The 22,572-nt window shown below is 26.6% G+C and overlaps 1 protein-coding gene and 1 pseudogene across 2 annotated transcripts in view; both read right to left on the bottom strand.

Annotated features, from left to right (window-relative positions):
* The window catches only part of mtgo (miles to go), a 93,581-nt gene extending 76,179 nt beyond the window's left edge, over positions 1-17,402 (bottom strand). Inside the window, exon 1 of one of the 2 annotated variants that reach the window (XM_067286834.1) lies at positions 17,369-17,402. Coding sequence is in view for 1 of the 2 variants with exons in the window: in XM_067286828.1 (XP_067142929.1) it covers positions 16,880-16,997 (118 nt within the window). In the remaining variant the exon portion in view is untranslated. The other variant, XM_067286828.1, reaches the window with a different exon arrangement.
* Positions 87-9,960, bottom strand: LOC136989065 (long-chain-fatty-acid--CoA ligase 1 pseudogene; annotated as a pseudogene).
* Positions 17,403-22,572: the final 5,170 nt, after the last annotated feature.

Here is a 22,572-nt window from a genome sequence, read left to right on the forward strand (position 1 = left end):
AAATGGCAATTTATGAAATGAAAGGTGTTTGATAAGCAAGTATTACTTTAGACTAATTAGTTCTTATAGGAAACTTAGTAAATTAACTATTGTTTGGTCTTCAGAGTGAGTGTAAGCAAACCGTTGTCAACAGAAAATGGTTCTGGATGCACGTAGATATCTTTCACTGTTCAAATGATTTCAATCCAGTTTTCTTTTCTAAACTAATGCTGTTATCAAATATAAGTTTCTTCGAACTCTTATTGCCACACAGTTTATTCCAGTGTTCTTGAATATTCTGTTCTTTAGCCCAAGATTTTACTACTTCACTATCTGGCACAACTATAGCAACAAGACATGACTAAGCTTTCTCCATGAACAAAAATTTGCATAATATAGGGATTAGATAGATAGATATTCTCAATTTTTTCAGGTGCAATATATTCATCTTGTGCAAGTTTAAATATATGCTTCTTTCTGTCTACTATACACTTTTAATGCATCATTAGGGAACCACATTCTAATATCTCCAGTATGTAGCCAGCTATCTTTGTCAATTGTTTCTGCAGTTTTTTCTGGGTTTTTTAAATACCCTCTAAATATGTTGTTTCCTTTGATACAAATTTTACCCTTGTTCTCTGAAGCATAATATTCCATTTCAAGAACATCAACCAATTTAATTTTGCAGCATGGTACTGGTGGTCCAACGTGTCCAGCTGTAAAATCTCCGTGAACTGTTAAAGTGCATGGTACAACATCTTCAGTTCGACCATATCCCTCTACAACAACACATCCAAGAGCACATCCAATAAAAGGTTAACACATTGCTAGCCAATAATGCTGATCCACAAACCAGCAATCTAAGTCTTCCTCTTATGCCTTCTCTCACTTGTTTAAATACAAAATCCCAAGCTGAATTATTCCTGATAACCAATCGTTTCAATTCTGACTGCTTTCTTTTCATTGCAAAATTTAAAAGAAACTTCTTTGCAAAACTTCCACTTACTGTTGCCTGAACCTTGTCATAAATGCAATTTAACACTCTTGGAACTGTTGGAGATATCACTGGGCAAAGTGCCTTCATATCTTCAACTAATAAGCATAAATCACCTTGATAAAATCCAACTCTTCCTCCAGCAATGTAAACTGTTACTTCACAAACTCGTTCAAACATGTGCACTAATAGTAAAAAAACATTACATCATCACTATTTGGAGAATATATTCAGCCAGTTGATAAATAGAAGCACTAACATCAACTACTACATTTCTGTGGGTAAATATGACTCCTTTGGGAGTACCAGTTGTACCACTTATATAACACATTGTTGCTAAATCTTCAGGTTTGGGAAGTACTGATTCAAATGAATTTGCTTTGACTAATTCCTCGATTTCACTGAAGCTACACAGCTGTATTTTGTATCTTTTAGCAGTTGCTTTTGTTTCATCTGATATTTTCACTATAGTAATAATTTTTTTTAATCCCAGTGTTTTATCTGCTTCTGCTAATATAGCTTTTACTTTTTATTCTTTATCACATACAACTGTTTTTATTTCTGTTTCATTAACAATAAAAGTACATGCTTCAGTTCCAAGGGTATCATATAAAGAAACAATTATATCTGATATATGATAACAAGCATGCTCTGTTAAAATCCACTATACAGAATTTTGAGAATAAATTCCTATAAATATGTCTCGACCTGGCTTCACACAAATATGAACTAAACAAAAGCCTGGAAATTTTGGTTCTGGTTAACAACTCATTATATGAAAGCCATTTATACAGATTATCTTTGGAAGGCCTCCATCCAAGACAGGGACCATTATTGGATACTCTTGCTCCTCTACGCATCAATTCATACATTGTTTTAATATCATCGTAAAGATATTCGAAGAGTTTGCCATTTTTGCAGAGACAAGATAAACATGCTCCATCCGGCTGCTCTATCAACTGTCTGTTCAGATGGAATTTGGGGAATTCGTGTAGTATAATGCAGCCGCACCTGCAGCACTCACAATCGCAGTCTCTCCTATTATGCCACCGACGTAGTGGAGATAGTCCATCCTTCAATGCTTATAACTTTTCCGTCAACTGAATTAGTTACAATAATCACCAAACGATAAAACTGCAGATTAATCTTTAAATTTAATAACAAACCCCAAACCAGTTCTAAAGTTAATTCATTCGTGTTCGAACATTAAACACCTCATCCCAGTCTGTGACGTAGTACACGTCACATCAAAGTTTTCAATTATTATTTTGTTAATAAAAGATTTTATTATTTATTATTATTATTATTATTATTATTATTAATATATTTATTAAATATTTGATAATTAATAATCAATGGCCAGAACAATAATAAAATACAAAAATATTCACAATTCAAAGCTACAATAAATGTCTCCATATCTTGTCCTTCTTCAACAGCTCAAGAACACAACAATCTTTACAGCAGACTATGATTGTGCTGTATCCCTGGCACTATTTTCAATGTTTTTACATATTGAAGCAGATGAGTAAGATCAAATAAAGAGTCAACTCCACTGTAAAGATTATGTTTCGTGTTCCTGAAGTGTTTAAAAAAGACAACATATGAAGACATTTATGATAGCTCCAAATTGTGAATTATTATTATTCCAATATTAGAGAAAATCAGACTAGCTAACACATGATCTACAAAGTATGATATAAGCTTGACTTCTGTAACTAAAAACAAAAAAAAAAACACTGTTTAATCTTTAAATTATTAATGAAACTGAGTTAAACTAAATAAATATGTAGAATCTCTTATCATAAAATATAATTAAATGTGAATGTTTTTCATGTAAAACATATTACATTATTTTTATAAACAAAAATATAGGCACCTTCCTTGTTGAAAAATCTTAAGAGACAGCTAAAATGCCTATAGTAAAGATATGCACAGTTTTATCAATGATAATTTGTCTATCTTAATTTAGACTAATACTATTAAAAAAGTTATCTAATTTATTGCACTTTTATATTAAAAAGAGAAAGTTTTTTTCAATTCAATATATAAAAACACTCAAAAATAAAATAGAATTATTTAATGAATTTTTAAAATTGCAAGTATACAAGTTAATATTAAAATAAAACTTGATTTGATTAAAAATAGAAATAATTACTTTTCCAAGTATTGAAATTACAGTACATTAATTCCAGTTAGAATTGCATGATCATATTTAAGGAACTGTGTTAAATTATTTGCTTAATAATGAATATCTAGTTTTCCTTGAAAATAGTTTATAGACTTACATGCTAAAAAAAATTTAGTAAGATATTTCTATATCTAATTTCAATTACCTTAAATAAATGTTCAATATTAAATTTCTCATTATGAAAATCAAACCTTATTTAAAAAAAATAAGTATACTCTATATCTAACTAAAATGTACAATACATATGAATACTAAAATTTTATTTTGGTATTTAAACATGCATTATTACAGTAATTGTTTATAATTTTTAGCATCAAAGTATATTATCATTGTCATATAATTTATAGTTTCTATTATTTGTAACTTTCCTTTTATTATTATTTAGTAATTAATTTTAAAACTTTAAATTTAATAATTATACAGTACAATCAAATTAAAATGTTAAAATTTTATATCAAATAATTTTAATTTTAGATATTTGTAAGCTATCATGTTTTCTCAATTCTAATGCACCACTGAAATCTAATTCACATTTAATTCTCAAGACATCAAAGTTAAAAAAAAAACTTAGCCTGTGAATGCAATGCATGCTTTATATCAAAAAATGCAGCCACAAAAAGTTAATGCATTTAAATAGTAATAAATGCATTTTTTTTAAAAGTATTTTATTTTCATGTTTACAGTGCTTCAAGATATCCATATTTTCAAATGTATTCATTATGACTCCATTATCAGGTATAGAGGATCTGCAGACCAATACAAAATCACAATCAAATTACCATATGATCAATGTTTTAATAGTGAGATTTTATATTGGCATGCACAAGCATGAAATTTAAGTTACATAGTATCACACTAAAATATTTGTATATATGTTCTTCATCCTAGTGGATAACTCTGCTTAAATACAACTTTATAGGAGATTTATTTGCTGAACATCATTGACTCAGCTTGCTATAGTTCAAAAGACCATCAAACAATTCCAAAACCAAAACCAAAACCAAAACTGTGGAAGGAAAGTGTACCATGTTTACACCAATGTCATAATAGATATGAATTGCCAAGCAGAGTGAAGAGCGAATGAAGCTGTATTAAGTCCATTTTGTGCCTGATTTTTAGTGTATATGTCAATTTTTAAGACCAGAAAAATCCAAAAAAGATTTGCATTAGAATCAAGGAAACATGGCAATTTTACCAAATTTAATAACTTCACTCAATACAAAGCTGTTTTAAGCTGTCAGTTTCAACATATTTCTCACATGTATTTTATTCTAACTACAAACAGCATATCATTTAATTACACAAATAAAACTGTTATCGTATAAAAACTTATTTATTATTACTTTTGCATTTTTTTATATAAAAAAAATTTTATTAAAAAATACTGTATTTACTCACATATAAGATGATCTTGCATATAGGACAAGGTGTGACTTTAAAGATCAAAATAAAGAAAATTAGATTTATTAATACAATTCTAATTTTATTTCTTTTAATCACAAATAAAATATCAAATGCACATAAATGCACACACACACACACACGTCCAGTGAAAATTACTGGTATTTTAAAAACTTTAAGGAAAAATCTTGTAAAATCGACAACAGAATTTGTTCATGTAAAGCTGGACAATCAAAAACCTTTTTTGCTAATTCTTAACAGTCGAATCCACTCTCCGTCAATTACACTTATGAGTTTATTTGGAATTCAGAATTCAGATAATCATCTGTTTTAGTGTGGGAATGGTTTAAAACTTATATCTGGCTCCCTTGTGATTTTGGAATTTCAATTTGGAATTCAATTGAAAAGCTTTGCTTTTCCTATTGCTATTTATCATTACTTCTGACAATACACAAGAATGATTCAAATGACCCAGGTAGAATACTTTTGTTTTTAAACACAAGAGGGTGAGAATCCAGTAAAAAATGCAAATACACAGTTCACAAAAATTACTGCAAAAACACAAAGAATCTTTCACTTGCACAAGGTTTTTGAAGCAGTGAAAAATAAATAAAAACCTCGTCTTATGTGCGAGTAAATATGGCATGTCTTAAGTACTGTATTTTATATAAGATAATGATCTTAGAGGAAATATAAAAATAAATGCTAATAAATTTAAACACAAGCATTTTACCTATAGATACTCTAAGAAAAACCATACAATATCAATTTTTCCAAATTAATCTAATTTAGGAAATGAATTCAAAGTTTTGAAAAGTGTTCTTCCAAAATTTGGAATAGCTTATTGGTAACATATGTTATCATATTTGGTAAGAAACTATGTAATTAAATATCTATTAATTAAGGGAACAACAATGTCAGAATCAAAATATTGTACAAATTATGTTTACATTCAAAGCAATTTGTTCTTCACAGAATAAGAATATTGTTGATTGAGTAAAAATAGCATTAATAAAAAAAGAATATTGCAAAAATAACTAAAATATATTGTATTTTTATATACGGCAGAAATATAGAAATGGCTAGAGTTCTAGTAATGGATGCTCCCAATCCTAAGTCATGAATGTCAAACCTCTTAAATAGAAAACTAGCACCTACATTTTTTCATGTTTTTCTAAAAGAAATATTTAGTCATCAACTCAGTCTCCTAAGCCAGACAGAGATGCCAAGGTCTCTGGAAAAATATTCATCATCTGTATTAAGTCATTATAGATGGATGCTACAATAGCATCATTTCTTTCTTTTTTTACCAAATGGATGATATTGTACTGTACATATACAGATCAGTCATTGACTAAATCTATGGGCAAAAGTTGCATAACACTTTGTCTGTATATAAATTAAATTTCAAATTTAAATAAGTATCAAACAGAATTTAAAGCAATTTAAATACTTAAATATTATTATCTAAAAAGAATTATTATATTTAGACTATTAGTAATAGGTTTTATAAAATAAAAATTAAATAGCAAAAAACAAGTACAAATGAGAATAAACTTAATTGAAAAATTATTCTGTTCATCTTTTACTTCAATTAAGCAGTTTATTCTCATTAAAATTAGATGGATTAAAAAAAACTATTAAAGTAATTTTATCAGTAATGTCTAAAGAATTTATTGTTTTTATTCTAACAACAAAATTTGTGTAAATTTTTTTGAAAACTACACAATTTTTAAAATTACTTTTATTTAAAACATGTATCTAGTAGTGTGTGTTCTTCAAATTTACTTTGTGTATGGATCTAAAGACGTGAAGTAAACAGTCTTGAAAAACATTTTATGACATTAATAAGTAGATCCTTGAATGTTTATTAACACTTTCATCTTGTGATGGTGTAAATTTGTTATACGATATGAATTTGCAGTGTATAACTTTTCTATGATTTATGAAAAAGTTTAATTAATATAAGAAATTTTTATGTAAATGATTCAAAGAACAATACATACACCTTGAAATTTCATACTTTAAATATAAATTATAGATTTGTACTGTACATATAATATATAACTATAAGATTTTCCAGATAGTATTCAGATGTTATCAAAGACATGAAAATATAATATTGTGCAATTCAATTCAAATTAAAATCCATTGAAAATTATTTATCATCTACATACAATTATCATCATCAAAATCTGAATACAGTAGAGTGAGCCTTGGAAACTTGATTCTCAATAACTTGACAATCCATAAAAGTTGTGCTGTAATCACAATCTGATGTTTACATCTAGAACTTAAACCTAGAATTAAATACATTACCATTCTTCACAGAAAACACTTGATAATGGCATCAATTTCACTTGTTAAAGAATTATAACCCTTTTTCTAAGGTGCACTGCAGAACGTCAGGACGCAAATGTCACTAATTCAAAATAAGCCACCAACTAATCGATAAATTTTAATTAAAAAAAATATATAACTACAAATAGAAATAATCACTAATAGTACATAGTTAATACGTGTATGAATTTGCATATATAATACATTTAAGAAAATTCCATTATTTAAACTAGCATCGTCGCTATGCTGCTGTACATTAAACAAATTCATTGGTTTAGTGGAATTCCACTACAGTTGTCAACATGCTCTCACCAATGAAAAGATGGTCAAATTTGACCTTTTAACACAATCTCATTTCTCTCAATTTACTGTTAACTCGAGTCAGTAAAACTGGTCATTTTAGGTAACTCATCCACATTAAGTCACTACTATATTAAAGTTATAAGTAAATTTCAGAAAACTTATCTTGATATATTTCAGAATGAATTTTTAAATATGAAATTCTTATCTACACAGAAAACCTTTGGATTTAAAAGCTTCAAATATTTATAAGACTTCTTAAATTTTCCAATATCATATAAAGATATAAAAGAATTGAAAAATTTTAAGATTTAACATAATAAAAACTTAATTTAATGTACAAGTGATATTTGATATAAACCTGTTTAACAAACTTTGCATTGAAATTTAAATACTAATTATTTCTGGAAATTCATATACTGTTGACTTTAACTGATGATAAATATTGTAAACTGAATATTAAATATTAAATTATTTAAAAAAAATAACAACAATATGTTATTTCAGAATATACATTTTAAATCAGGAGAATTGTAACTAAATAATAACTTTAGTCACTTATTCTTTAATGTATAGTTAAATAAATGGTGGAAGAAAAAAAAAAACAGTTCTGGATTTAAAACTCAGACTGAAATAGCTATTTGTTATTTTGAAAAGATTACAACCTCCTCTGAAATTTAAACAACTATTGTTAACATTAGTCAGATTATGTAATTTACTTAGTAAATTTTCAATAAAGTTTTAAATTGTCGGAATTTAAGAGTTTGTACTGTACAAAATTTGTATAGTACAAACTTTAATTTGTACAAAGTTTGTATTGCAGATAATGAATAACGAGATGCTTGTGTCAAATTTAGAAACATTTTAACACTTAATACATTGATTATAGAAAAGATAACATAGTGCTATTAAGTAAAATATTCTTCCTGATAATAAATCAGCTAAATTAGCATTTAAATATTGCTAAAATTGCAACATATAAATTACACGTTGCAATTTAGGAAAATCTTAAGATCTGTTTTGGAAATAATAATCTGTTGATCCAAAAACACTGCACATTGCAATGGAAATGATTTTATATAACACTTCTAATGAAGAACTGAGCTATAATTTGGACCAATTTGCTATCACAATTCAAACTTCAAACAGGAAATTTATATTCTCAAATACAACTAGAGAATAAAATCCCATTTTCAAAGAAGCATACAAGATTGTTTGAAAGTAATCTGTTTGATCTTCCTTCAAAACGATAACCGGTGCGACATTTTCAAATGGCGAACGTTTTCATTGCTTATTTATGCTGTTCGATTATCAAATCCAGAATTGGCCTAGGAAGAGCCCAGAGGGCAATGAAAACGTTCGCCATTTAGAAAAATAGTTCGGACCAATTTGCTATCACAATTCAAACTTCAAACAGGAAATTTATATTCTCAAATACAACTAGAGAATAAAATCCCATTTTCAAAGAAGCATACAAGAGTTGTTCTGAAAGTAATGCCTGTTTGATCTTTCCTTCAAAACTATTAACCCAAATGTGATGCCTTTACAATATTAGACAGATTAACGTTTCCAACATAACTGATAATTTCTTTAATTCTAGGTGTTAATAATTTCTTTCCTAATTCTTTTGCCAAATCATGACTATGAAAAAGAATCAAAAAGCTGTCATCAAATTCCTGACTAAAAAAGAATGTTTTGTCAACATCCACAAAATGCTTTGGAATATGTATAGTGAGGTGACAATTGACATATGTATGATGAGTAATGTGCAAAGATTGATAAAAAAAAGTTTAAAAAAGATAAAACCAGCATTGAAAACAAACCACAAAGTGGAAAGTCATTGACAGTAATCACTGATAAAAACCAAAACATCACTGTCTAAATATGTTCCTCATCAGTTAACGTCTGATTTGAAAGAGAAAACACTATACATCTTTTAAAATCGTTGGCAATATTTGAAGCCAAATCATTTTTCAAAAATGTTTGCCCTGATAATGACCCTTTATGACCCAGAGACATAAGACTCAGTTGATAGAGTGGTGGCACTCCATCACCCCAAGACAAAGTAATTCAAAAGCCAGCATTCAGCATACAGGATTATAGCAAAATGTCTTCTGGAATGACAAAGGAAGTGATTTCGCATAATTTCCTAAAGCACACGACAACAATGAACAGTGATTACTATATTGAATTACTTCAAAAACTTCAAGAAGCCATCCTAGAAACACATGAATATAATCCAGTTACATCTCAATAACGCATGACCCCACACTTCTTTGGAAACATCAGATTTATGAATAAATGGGATGATCAGCAATGCAGCCACATCCCCTTACAGCCCTAATCTCACATTCTCCAACTTTCCACTTGTGTTGTGTCAGCGAAGTGCAACTGTAAAGGCTTTCCTTTACAGTTGGCACTTCGATGATAAAGACAAAGTGCAAGACATAACAGATACTGAGTGAAAGAATACCCCCACACTTTCTAAAGTGACTTTGGCAAGTGGCTTGAAAAATGGTAAAAAATGCATTGCTACAAGTAGAGACAATTCTGATTACTACAGTGTTGGAGATAAAATTACTCAAAGAAAAACACAAAACAGAGTTACTCTATACACGTATATAGTTGCATATCATGTGTTGTTAATAAAGGAGGTAAGGCTTGTTCTCACTCATAACAGCTTCCATAATGTGCTTACCAACACAGAAGCTGAAGTGTTGTTCTCATTACTGTAGCATGTGAATGACTTGTCCATATAGTGTATATCAGAAAGGCTAGGTTGGCATTGAATTTGATGTGTTGAACAATGACAATGTAACTGATGCTGTTGTATTGATCAATACTTAATTTTTCTGCTTTCAGTCACAATAAAAGTTGTGCTCAACTCAACCTTTTTCTGTTGTAGTAGTTGTCATGATGTCAGACCATATCATGACTTTGCTGGCTACCACTGCAGACAGAGTGAGAACCAGCCCTTATAATCTGACAAGTATTACTTTCGGTACAGCCTATGTACGTATAATGCTAAACAAAAATTATCATCAAACAATTCTATTAGATGTTATTATGGATTTTTTTTTAATATTTTCAAAATATTTTAGATTGCTAACACCCTATAAAAGTCAAATACAGGAATAAAATCATTATTAAACATATACAAGAAACATTTTTACACCTTATGGTTCATAATCATAATATAAGATTGTCAACATATATCATACTTTGATTAATCACAAGTATATAAGATATGTAATTTTTATTTAAGTCAATTAGTCAATTATTTTATAATAAAGAATATATAATGCTTTTTTAAAATCAATAATAATTTCTTAAGATATTGTTATATAATAAGAATAAATGAATGATAAATTAAAATATAAAATTAGCATACAAACAAATATATTTAAATAAAAACATTTAATGTGCAAATAAAAAATAACTATGGCTAAATAAATAAATGAGCACATTGTCTGCCATTTAATAACTGTTGAATTCAAATTTTAATGTAAATAGAATTTAGACAAAATAATTATGAATCAATCTAATTCCAAATATTGATATTCCTAGACTTGCATAACTGAAATGGTTGTTTTGTTAAGTTATACTTAAATCAATTTATAATTCGGTAAATTCTACAATAAAAACGTAACCTTATCATTTTAACTAATTCTCTATGGAATATTACAGTCTTAATTGCATAACTATATAAATCTGATATATAGGATATAGTTAGAAAAAATCATCATATAGGTTTTCAGAATGTTACATAATTTTAAGAATGAATTTGCAAACATAAGTATCTCTCTATGGTCAGTCTACTTTTAGACTGACAGATATAATTTTAAAAGTGTATTGATATTTGATTTATAACAGGATACAATTTATGATTGCAACATAGATTATTTGAATACGAAATTTTATTATTTTAATGGTATAATATTTACATCAAATAATGAAAGTTCATAATTTCACTTAAAACTTGCCTTATACAAATTTACATGAAAAAAACCTCTTAATTAGATGTATATCAGAAAATTAAATTCTCAAAGCTTTAAAAATGAAAACTGTCAAACAACAGACTCAAATCACTCAAATTTCACTTTTTAATATTTCATTCAAACAAAACCTTAAATACAAAAAATAAAATTATTATTTACTATAGCATACTTCAAAAATTCTACTACTTAAGCCTGATAATTTTGTTCTCAAAAATCCTACAAAAATTTATTCTTCACAAATCTGTTCCAAGTGTTTCATTGTGTTTATAACAAGAATATGGGTACTGCAAGAGTATATATAGTCTGTCTGAGATATTAGTGCCTCAAATTTTTTGTGTGATATTTCTGCAAAAATCATATTGAAAACAATTCAAAATTCTGACTGTATGTACTGTACATAAGTAGCCAGATAAGAACAAACAGGCAAATATTCATAATTTTTGTTTAAATTTCTTATTAAAAAAATATATTGTATGATTTTAATCATGATGATATTGTTTCAATCATACTGATGTAATATCATAATTCATTTTATGACTGGATTCACTTAGCTAATCCAGTCACTTTCAGAAAAATCAAATTGTTCAAACTAGTCTGTCAAGCCATCAGTATGTAACTGGAACTGTTTGCTATCATAACAACTGTCATTCGACTGTAAAAACTAGGTCTGGAATTTCTAGTGTAATGTAATGTAGTATAAACATTTTATGCAAATTTATGTTTTTAATGTTATTAACATTAATCATCAAATCTATTAAGTTTCTTCTTGATCAGCATTATTTTTCCAAAAAGTATATTCTGTAATTATTAATAAATCTAATGAAAAGATAAATTTTCCATGTAGTGATTGGCATTTCATTTGCAATGCATGCCAATTTAGTGATAGATACTTCAAATTTGATGTACAAAATGTATAATTTTTCCTTGTAGGAAGTTTTACTAAATAGTAAAGCTTAATTATAAGATTGGGAATTTGAGCATTAAAAAAATATTCAATGATAATCAGAAAAGCTGTTGTAAATTAATATAAAGATTATTTATATTCTCAATCAATTGACTTCATCCTATATTGATAAAATTACTATATAACCAAAGACTCTATTACACATGCAAAATATAAAATAAGAATTATAGAAAATTTACAAAATTTCCACTTTATGATTCATTTGATAATTTTGAGAGATGTAAGCAATATTCCTCATTCATAATTTTTTTGTAAAATATTAAAAGAGTTATTCGAAAAATAAAAATAAAAAATAGTTGTTCTTTATTAATATTTATTCTGGGAAATTTTTGATGAGCATGATTTTCCTAACATATACTTATTAAATATTTTGCTTATTGGCAGTTTCTTTTGCTAAATATTAATAAATTATGAAGATATTTGTATATTCCAATTATTTCTTTCTATACTTTTTATTTAAATATACAGCTGGATTTATTTTAACTGTAATAATAAAAAACATTATATAAGAAGATATATTTGTTATTTTTTAAAAATGCTTTAACAGTTAAAAAATTAATTGATTTAGCTAATTTATGTTTTATCTTCTATAAAAGGGTGAATTAGAAAATAATTTTGCACTTTTTTTACATATGCAATATATAATTTTTTGTTAAAAAAAAATACAAAATTTTATCAATGAACATCTTAGATTGAATTTCAAAATTAAATGTTCTATTTTGTATTTCTTTGTCTATAATATTTTTTATATTCTTTCATTTTTCCACAGTATCTTTTATTATTAATTAATTTGGTTAAGAAAAAAATTCACTCTCTAGTAGTTAGTCTAGAAAGCAAGTACAATTGTACAAGCAAATACCAAGTACTGGACATTTTAATTTTTTTTTATGTAAAGACATTAATTTCTTTAAATACATTTTACAATTAAAAGTAGCAAAGAAATTTAGTTAAAAAGAAATAATAAAGTTGTTTACTTCAATTATTTTAAACATTAGCATGAAGTGCTGAATGTGGAATAAGTAAATTTAATTTTCTTTCTATACTGTAAGTGTTTAAAATTATTTTCAATTGTAGTTGAATACAAATATTGTTCACATGATAAATTCATGAAATTTGACAGTCTCCGCAATTTAGTTTTTCAATGAATCAAAAAATAAACTGAATTATATGTCATAATAAAAATGAAACAGGAAAATTAGCTCATTTATATACAAGTGTGTACACACACTTTAATTTGAATAAGTTTCAATAATTTTGTTGTCAATGTAAATAAATATTAATTGTTAAACAAAATTGAATTAAAAACATCTTATAATAAGAAAGAATGATATCTGCAAATGATGCATATTACAATAATAATAATAATAACAATAACATTATTTCATCTAATATTTCCAAATTTTTGGCCATGATTATATTTATATAATGGAAAAATGATATGTATTTTGAAATGAATAGATATGCATATACTGAAACATTATCAAATCTTCATTACAAGAAAAGCATGTTTGTTTAAAAATTTTTGATCATTGTTTCAAAATAGCAAAATACAAAACATAAAACTGAACTAAAGATTAAAATATAGTTGATCTAAGTTAAGAATTCTCAAAAACAAATTTACAAATTTAAAATAAAACAAAATTTAAATTTAACTAACTGTATTTTTTCTGTATAATGACTAAAAAATTTTTGTAAATCAAATAATTTATTAGACGAATAAATAAAAAATTTAAAGATAATAAGGTATCATCTCTGAAATAGACAATCCATATAAAGGTAACATTTGCTTTCTCAGCAGTATTCAAACATTTATTTCAATTATAAGAAATACTTACTAGAAAAAATTTCTATCATTTTCTTTGATGAACGATGTAATAATAAATATAAAACAGACTTTTGTAAGATATAAATAATTCATTTCAACATTATTAGAAAATTCATTTGCAATATTTAAAGATAAAACTAATAAAGGAAACTCAAAGAAAAACCACTCATCAAGTTTGACATTAATTATGAAATGTAGAATTTCACACACAAATCAAAAAATTTCAAAATAAAGTATATTCATAAATTTGAAGTACAATTTTTAAAATTTTAAATCTACATATTAAAATTAGTTTTGAAATTTTCACTAATAATATCAAACATGTTTACTAAGTAAAAATTAAACTACAGTTAAGAAATTTGTTAATTTAATAATGCTACACTAAAAAATTTTTTCTTATAAGAAGACAGAAGCATTTAAATAGAAAACATCTGTTTTCTGTTAGTCTATATAGTTAAAAAAACTAACAATATATTTGAAACTAATTATTTTTGTTTCCTAAAGGAATATTTAAAAATTTTATCTGAATCCTTAAAATGATTATTGAAAATTTTTAAAGATCTGGATATATAATACAAAATGAAATTCAAGATTTTCAACATCAGTTTTGAAAAAATAAACTGTAAAAATCTTGTTTATGTGTTTACATATACTGCATATGAAACAATACAGAAACAATTATATCATATTAGTCAAGAAATGAATTGCCTAGTTAACTGTAAATCTTATATTCAATCTCATATTTTGTTTTTCTAATAAACAGTTTTTTTTATAAAAATACTTTTTGTGCTATTCACAACTCAATAGCTACATTCCATTATTTTACATACAATTAAAGAATGCTATATTCAACACCTAAATATAAATACCATTTAATCATTTTTCTAATAAAATTTGGCATTGTATTCATATATTTTACTTTTAAAGCATAATAAATTATTCATTTATTATAAACATTTCGATTAACTGATTCAAAGAAACAAACTAATGTTAAAAGTGAAGAAGTGACACATCACAAAAAAAAAATATGAGAATTGGAATAGGAAAAGTCATTTTCCATAATTTTTTGTAAAAATTTTTAATTTAATTAAATGCTCAAGATTATAATATAACACAGTTTTAATAGTATAAAATGTCACTAAAACAAACTCTTTTCTTAAACCAGACTGAGAAGTTATAATATTGTTACTTTGTTGTGTCAGATACCATCCATCATTACTACCTTTACATAGTTACTGAACTCTGCATGGTCACCATTAGAAAATTTCCAGACTAAACAATTTCATTTTTCTTACATGTACAGTCCTATTTTATTCTCTGTAAATTTATATTTTTAATTATATCATACAAATGCATTCATTACAATCTATTATACTTTTCACTATAAAATTTTCATCTTAAAATTACAATTAAGTGTGCTTTTGTTGATGACATTATTCAAATAATTTTAAAATTTAATTCTAATTTAAAACACAATTGAAAATAAATAAAATTTTAACATGAAACTGTTTGGTTTTCAAATTTTTTGAGTCAAAAGTATTGGCTATTAAATCAAACTTTACATTACATACAGTATTTTCTAGTATTAAAAAATCTATATGCAAAAAATAATAAGACTACTTATTTCAACTATTGTTTAAAAATATCTTTTTATTATATATTGTTATATTTCATCAACTGAATAAATTTTCTTCTGCACAGAACATTAAATAATATTAACATATAAATTATGTTATGATCAATAGCATGTGACAATGTTCATTCATCCACATTTTTCTAAAATCTAAATATTTTATACAAAGCTATTTCATTGTAATCTGTCAATTTAATATTTCTAATCTCATTAAAATTTCCCCACAGAGATTAAATCAAATTATAGTAACCTGTTGCAATTTAGTATTATTAACATGTCTATTTTACATATAATATATACATGAACATCTATTTTTAGCTGAAACTCTTTCTGAATTACAATAATTTTAAATTAATAATAATTAGGTTCATAACTTGCTTTTAAATCAAACTAAACAGATCATTTCTGGTAGAAAATTTCCTATAATTTATTTAAAATGACCATCACATTTTGAGAATGAAAAATGAAATAGACATTTAAGAAAAACAATCAAAATGGTATTTTTCTCATAAAAGCATAAGGCATACAAAATTTAAAAATCCCAACTAATTCCTATAGTAAAGTTATTTTTTCCAAGTAAAGTTATTACTTGGAAAAATATAAATTACGCATCACAATCACACTAATTCTAATTTAAAAAGATTATGGATCAAAACTACAAAAACATTTAAAACCAAAAAACAACACAAACTAACTAGGCCTAAATCAAAATTGGATATACTTAACAAACAAGGCAAACGAAACCAATTTCCAGCACAAAATTATAAGAAAGCGATCCCTCGTTTTAACAGTGGCGAAGGTGGGTTCGCCCAAAGACGCGCGCTTAACGCGTTCAAAAACATTCGGTTTCTCACAATCCCGTGCCGGAAATCAGTTTCATCCGCCTCACCCAAATAGGAATTTTTAAAATATATATATATATATATATATCATTTTACCATAAAACTTTAAACCATCGAGACATACAAAAGAATTCAATCTAACCAAACTCACTTTCAAGTAGATGAGGACTTAAAAAACAAAAAGAATGTCTTGACATATGGTATGTAACTGTCACCGACCAGGAAAGATTTCTCAGACATATAATCGAGTCTAACGTCATAAATATTAATTATTACACGGAATACATCATTAAACTTTTGTAATATTGTAAGAAATTAAAGAGTTTTTTTTTCTCAAGTGATGTGTTGGCATGACATGATAGATATAAGACTTAAGTTAGAATTTCTGGACATGGTTTTAATATGTACTTACCGTGGAACATGCATGGTAAATGATCATGGACACAGAAACTAAGCTCAGTGTAAAAATCAGTTCCGCGAGTATACACTTCGCTCGTTTCATAAAATCCAGCAACCATTGTAGTTAACATCAGGAACAAATTAGTTGGGTGGGGCCCAACAGCGACAATTGTCAAACGATGCCAAGTTCATTTGTGGCTCCAAATAACATATATTAAGGCACTAAAAGTACTCAATTGTTTCGTATTAACCAATTAATTAGGGCTTTATCAAATCCGACTTAAAAAAAATCCAAAAAACTCGTAGTGTGTAGGTGGTGATTGCGTCATTGAAAACAACTGTAGCATCAAATGTGGATGATACCGTGCAAATACGGTAAGCATAATTGAACATTCGCACGTATAACACATAAATATGATTATGGAATGTTAATAATATTGTCAATCATAAATTCTTTCCAACAATAAAAAAAAAAGCTTTATAACAACATCAACGTACTCACGTCAACACTAAGCGCCCCCTGGTAGCCAATTATGTCGTTAGCAAAACTGATATCGAGATGCAACATAAACATAATTTATATTATTTTTATTATTATTGTTGTTGTTGTTGTTATTTCCTTAAATTACATGTTAATTCGGCGAATTTATATTTGTTAAATTTTGCCGTTTACATCGTGAAAATTGCTTACTGTTAGTTATTTTACTAATACAGTACAATATTTCCGATTTACAGAAACGCAACGCCATTTTTGCTAATTCGATACTTTTATTTGTAATCGATTAATCGATTACACATAAAAGTAACGCGATTAATTCGATATAATCAATAAATAGGTGTACAATTTATTGTTTTTTTTTATACAAACGAGTATAAAATTACTTGTTTATTCTGTTATTACATTTAAAAAATATGTTAATATATTATCGTATTTACGTTTTTACAACTTATATTTTTTTATCGCTAATTTATAATGTTTATTTTTTAAAATTTATAAATTTAATTTTTAAATTAAATATTGAATGATGTTTACAATTTTTGAGGGTTTTTAAACATAAATCATCTAATTATTACAAAAACACTTTTTAAAATCATAGAAAATATGTACCATATGTTTATTTTAGCTTCCTTAGTTTCTACATTAATCATATATTTTTTTTCCACGTAATAAATCTTACGATTACTTATCTAGTATTTAAGCTTTAAGGAAAATTTAAATATTAAATATTATTGCTTGGATACATATTAATTTTCTTTCCTTTAGCAAATTAGAAAGATAAAAACTTTTTAAGATAATGTGAAACCGAATCTTTAGTATTCAGTATCGCTATAAAACGTTTATTCATTTTAAAATTATTTAACTAAGGAGGGAGGAAAACATGAATAAATTTATCTGACAAATAATTAAACATTTCAGATTTGATAGTATATCTTTTTTTATAATAAATTAAAAATAATTTGTCTCGTATTTTTACTTTGCATTTTTTTATATATGCTATTTTTGTCAATGCTATCGATAGCGTTAAATACGACCTTGTTGAATGCCCTTAAAACTTCGTCAGGCTCGTTTATAAGGTCACAAATAAACAAGGTCATGAATAAGGTTACGTAGTTCAGACTGCTTTTCTCATTAATGCGACATTATTTTGTTATATATATACGGATACCATTTTTACGTAACGTTCTTAGTAATACGTTAGAAGTGTTGCAACGGTGTAACATATTTTTTTTCATCTTCGAATGCCGAACTGTTATCTTTATTTCACCTTTAATAATGAAGATCCGTTTTTATTATAAAAAAATAATAATAATAAGCTGACGTATTTTCAAAACAACTAACTTTGCGAAGGAAATTGAATATGGTGTCCTCAATATTGTTTATTTTCATTGTGACGTCATGAAATCATTATCATTCTCAAAACTCACTTACGTTTAAACTAATACCAGGAACACAAACAAAACAAATAATAGAATGCCACTTATCCTGATATTAGACTGAAGGTCATCCGGATATATATATGGCCGGATATTCAGTTTGTTATCGTCTTGCTTAAAATTTATAATTCGACATTTATAAATTACCCATTAAAATAAATTTATAGATTTTTCATGACTACATGCGAGGGGTTACAACTGTATGTGGTATTCATATTTTTATAAATTAATAGCCTATATCCAATAAGAAATTATTTAATAAAAGTTAATTTGTTTACAATTTGTTTGGCAATGGTCCAAATGATTTTTATGCGGATCACGTGTCTAGATAAATAAGACCGGATACTTATATGCTACTGTACATTTCTACTTTCTATATCATGAAATAAATGCTTTAACAATATGTATAGTCTGAATCTATCTGATAAGTAATAAATTTGCTCCGAAACAGTTACTATTATAAGGTTAATCGAAATTTCCGCTACACTCCAGGCAAATGGCGACGTCCGGTATAAACGCTATATTCTGTTTTGGACAATAAACAAAAGCGTTTAAACAATTGTGAAATATTTTTAAACGTTTAAAAATATTTTACACATACTTTTTAATTTAATCTTTTAAATAATTATTAATTAATACATAATAAATAAATTAAATTTTTTAAAAGATATTTTGAATAATAGAATATATATATTATTTATTATAAAGTAAATTTTAAAGTATTGAAATATGTTGATTAAAGATTTTAGAATGTATATGTTGCTTATAATAACTAGGGTAGGATAAATAAATCAATTAATAATTTCCTTTATAGCTAATGAGAAGAAAGGTCGTAAACATCAATGATGCAAGAAGCAGCTTTTTTAGATATATCGCAATATGCCTTGTTTATAAATAATGAATAAATGTTTATTATTCATTATTAAATTAGAATTTCAAGAAATTTAATTGATTTTGAAAAAAATTAATTTTTTTGAAAAAAATTAAAACTTTTTATGGATTAGCCAAAAAATAGAAATAAGTTAAAATTTATATTTTTATTGAGTCATTTTTTATTAATATATCGGCTATTTATAATAATAATTATTATTATTTTAATTAATAATTTTAGATTAATTTTTAAATTATTGCCGTTAGGTGGAGTTTTGTCGATACGGAACATGTGCTTCTTCGTGTTGACCTTTAATTGATAAGGTAATATCAAGTTTAGGAAAAAATGTATAAATAAATCATATTTATTTATAATTCTCGGAATTTCGGGTGTTTATAACTTATAAATTGATATTATAAAGTATTCTAAGAAAATTATCATCATCATCATCATCATCATCATCATCATTTATTGTCTATTGGAAATTTCTTCCCTATTACAAGGGGGTTCCAAGATGGCGGCTCGTCCTTGATTCCAGCAAATAGAAGAAGGGAAACAGTGGGGACGCACGTTCTAACCTAACCTATCTAATAAATTACCATAATTATTACCAACAAAATTATTAGAATAGGTTAGGTTAGGTTTAGAACATGCGTCCCCACTTTCCTTGCTGGAATCAGACGAGCCACCATCTTGGAACCATAGGTAGCATTAACCAAAATGTCCTTTAAATAGTTTGAGTTATGTAATTAATAATTTAAAATATTTATTTCTAGTTTTTTCCAAGATAATACTTATTTATTACGATGAAAATAGGTAATATTTTAAATGCTTCAATAAAATTTAAACAAATATTCACAATTACAAAAAACACTTCTATGCATTTTCACTTTTTTTCGGGATTATATCATGACATTAAAAGATACATTATGATTGTTAAAAATTCCTTATTATATTTGTTTTATTCCAGATTTATAAAGCAATTTTTGAGAAATTATGGTGCTTTTTGGTTAACAGGATGCCAGAAGACTATGGTGTTTAACAATTTAGCCCATATGACTGTGCCAGCTTCAAGTAGCTCACAGGACTGTCTGTGGAGACTTGATGTTATGTAGTTTTAGGGGAGTGTGGGGGTGTGCCCTACCCAGGTGCTGAGGTGTGAACAATAGCTCACATTGAGGTGCATGTCTACATGCGAAGCACGTAGAATAGGCGGTAGACTGGATACATGTTAAAAACTGACCTTCGGATACGAATATCACATGAAGGGTCAATAGTTCTGTGGGTGGTATGAAACGTCACATTCAGAGCTTGAATCTTATGCATTGCTGTATATATCGGCTGGTGTCCCGTTAACCGTAAAGTACAGAAATTATTACAAGGTTATTCAGAAAAACAAATTATTAACAGAAACATAAGATTTTCTAAAACAAAACAATACATAAAATGACAAATTCAGTTACAATTGTTTGAACTAGTATTGGACTGAATAATATTTAGTCCCAAAGTAAGTATTTAGTATTTGGCCACCTGTCTTGGATATTCTCAATATCCAAGTCAGGTGGCCAAATACTAAATACTTACTATCCAATATTCTGTCTTTGAGAGTAAATACATTTTCAAAGCTGAATTGTTTGACCAAATAATTTTAGTTGAGAAAGAAAGAATGGAAAAGATAATCAATCACAAAATAGAATGAAAAGGAAACTTAAAAAACTCAGATTTTTAAAAAATGTTGTTTATTATTTTCTGAAACAATTAAATAATTCAAGAGTGATAAATAAATTGTGATGAAGGAAGAGTAATACCTTTGTATTCATAGGAAGTAAGCAATTTTATTGGTGTCATAAATACTTCCATCTTCACTGAACATATTGTACATTCTCTGAACACACTATTTGATGGAGCTTTCAAAAAATGACTGGCCTCAATGGCAGGATTTAATTTAATACATATTCTTCAATTTATAATGACCATGTTTAAATACAGTGTGTCCACCAGCATGTACCCCCGACTAGTAGATGCCTCTAAATAGCAGAAAAACTTCTCAGCCCCAACAGTGTTTGCTATTCAGAGATTATACTGTAATTATTATTATGTAAGTTTGTCATTTATTTGCTTAATTCTTCCATGGTCACATTTCAGTTGACATCATCTTCATAGTGTTGTAACAAGAAATAAATGAGTGACAAGCTAAAAAAATTGTAAAAGCTTATAAATAGACCCAGTATTATTAGGGCTACCTAACAAGAACATCTTAAACTTTATCATTTTAATTTTGAACTTTTGAAACTTGATATAGGTGATTAAATTATTATTAGTTTAATTTGTTAAAAATAGGTTTACACATCTGATGAAGGACTAGGGACACAGCAAAAAAAAAAAAACATAATCTAGAGAACAAGATTGTGAAGAATGACTGATTTCTTCTTATTTCCAGCCAGCACCATTAGCTAAAGCCTGTGTTAAAAAGAAACAATAGTCTAAGTTTACAGGATGAAAACAAAAATATATATTACTACATACATACTGCATAAGGGCACTTCTCTAGTAAGCTAGGCTATTATATTTTTTTTAGAGAACTTAACCACCTCATCCCCCCAATAGCTATGGCACTGCCTCATTGACATGGTATTATTGAGGTTTAACCATGATACAGAAGAGCATCAGTTATTTGAAATAATCAGGGAAGAACACTTTCTGATAGCTGATAATACTTGGTAGGAAAAGAACAAAAAGATAAGTACCTTAAAAATTAAGTAAAAATATTAATTTTAATTCTACTACAATAATAAAAAAAGAGGAAGGTATAGACATTTCATATATTTGAAATTATTCTTTTTATGTTTTTTTTCTTTATTTGTAGTGTTATTATTTACATTTGAACTTAAATAAAGAAA

Source organism: Centruroides vittatus, unplaced genomic scaffold (assembly GCF_030686945.1).
Source record: "Centruroides vittatus isolate TY-2023 unplaced genomic scaffold, ASM3068694v2 contig_1276, whole genome shotgun sequence".
In the NCBI taxonomy this organism is placed as follows: Eukaryota; Metazoa; Arthropoda; class Arachnida; order Scorpiones; family Buthidae; genus Centruroides; species Centruroides vittatus.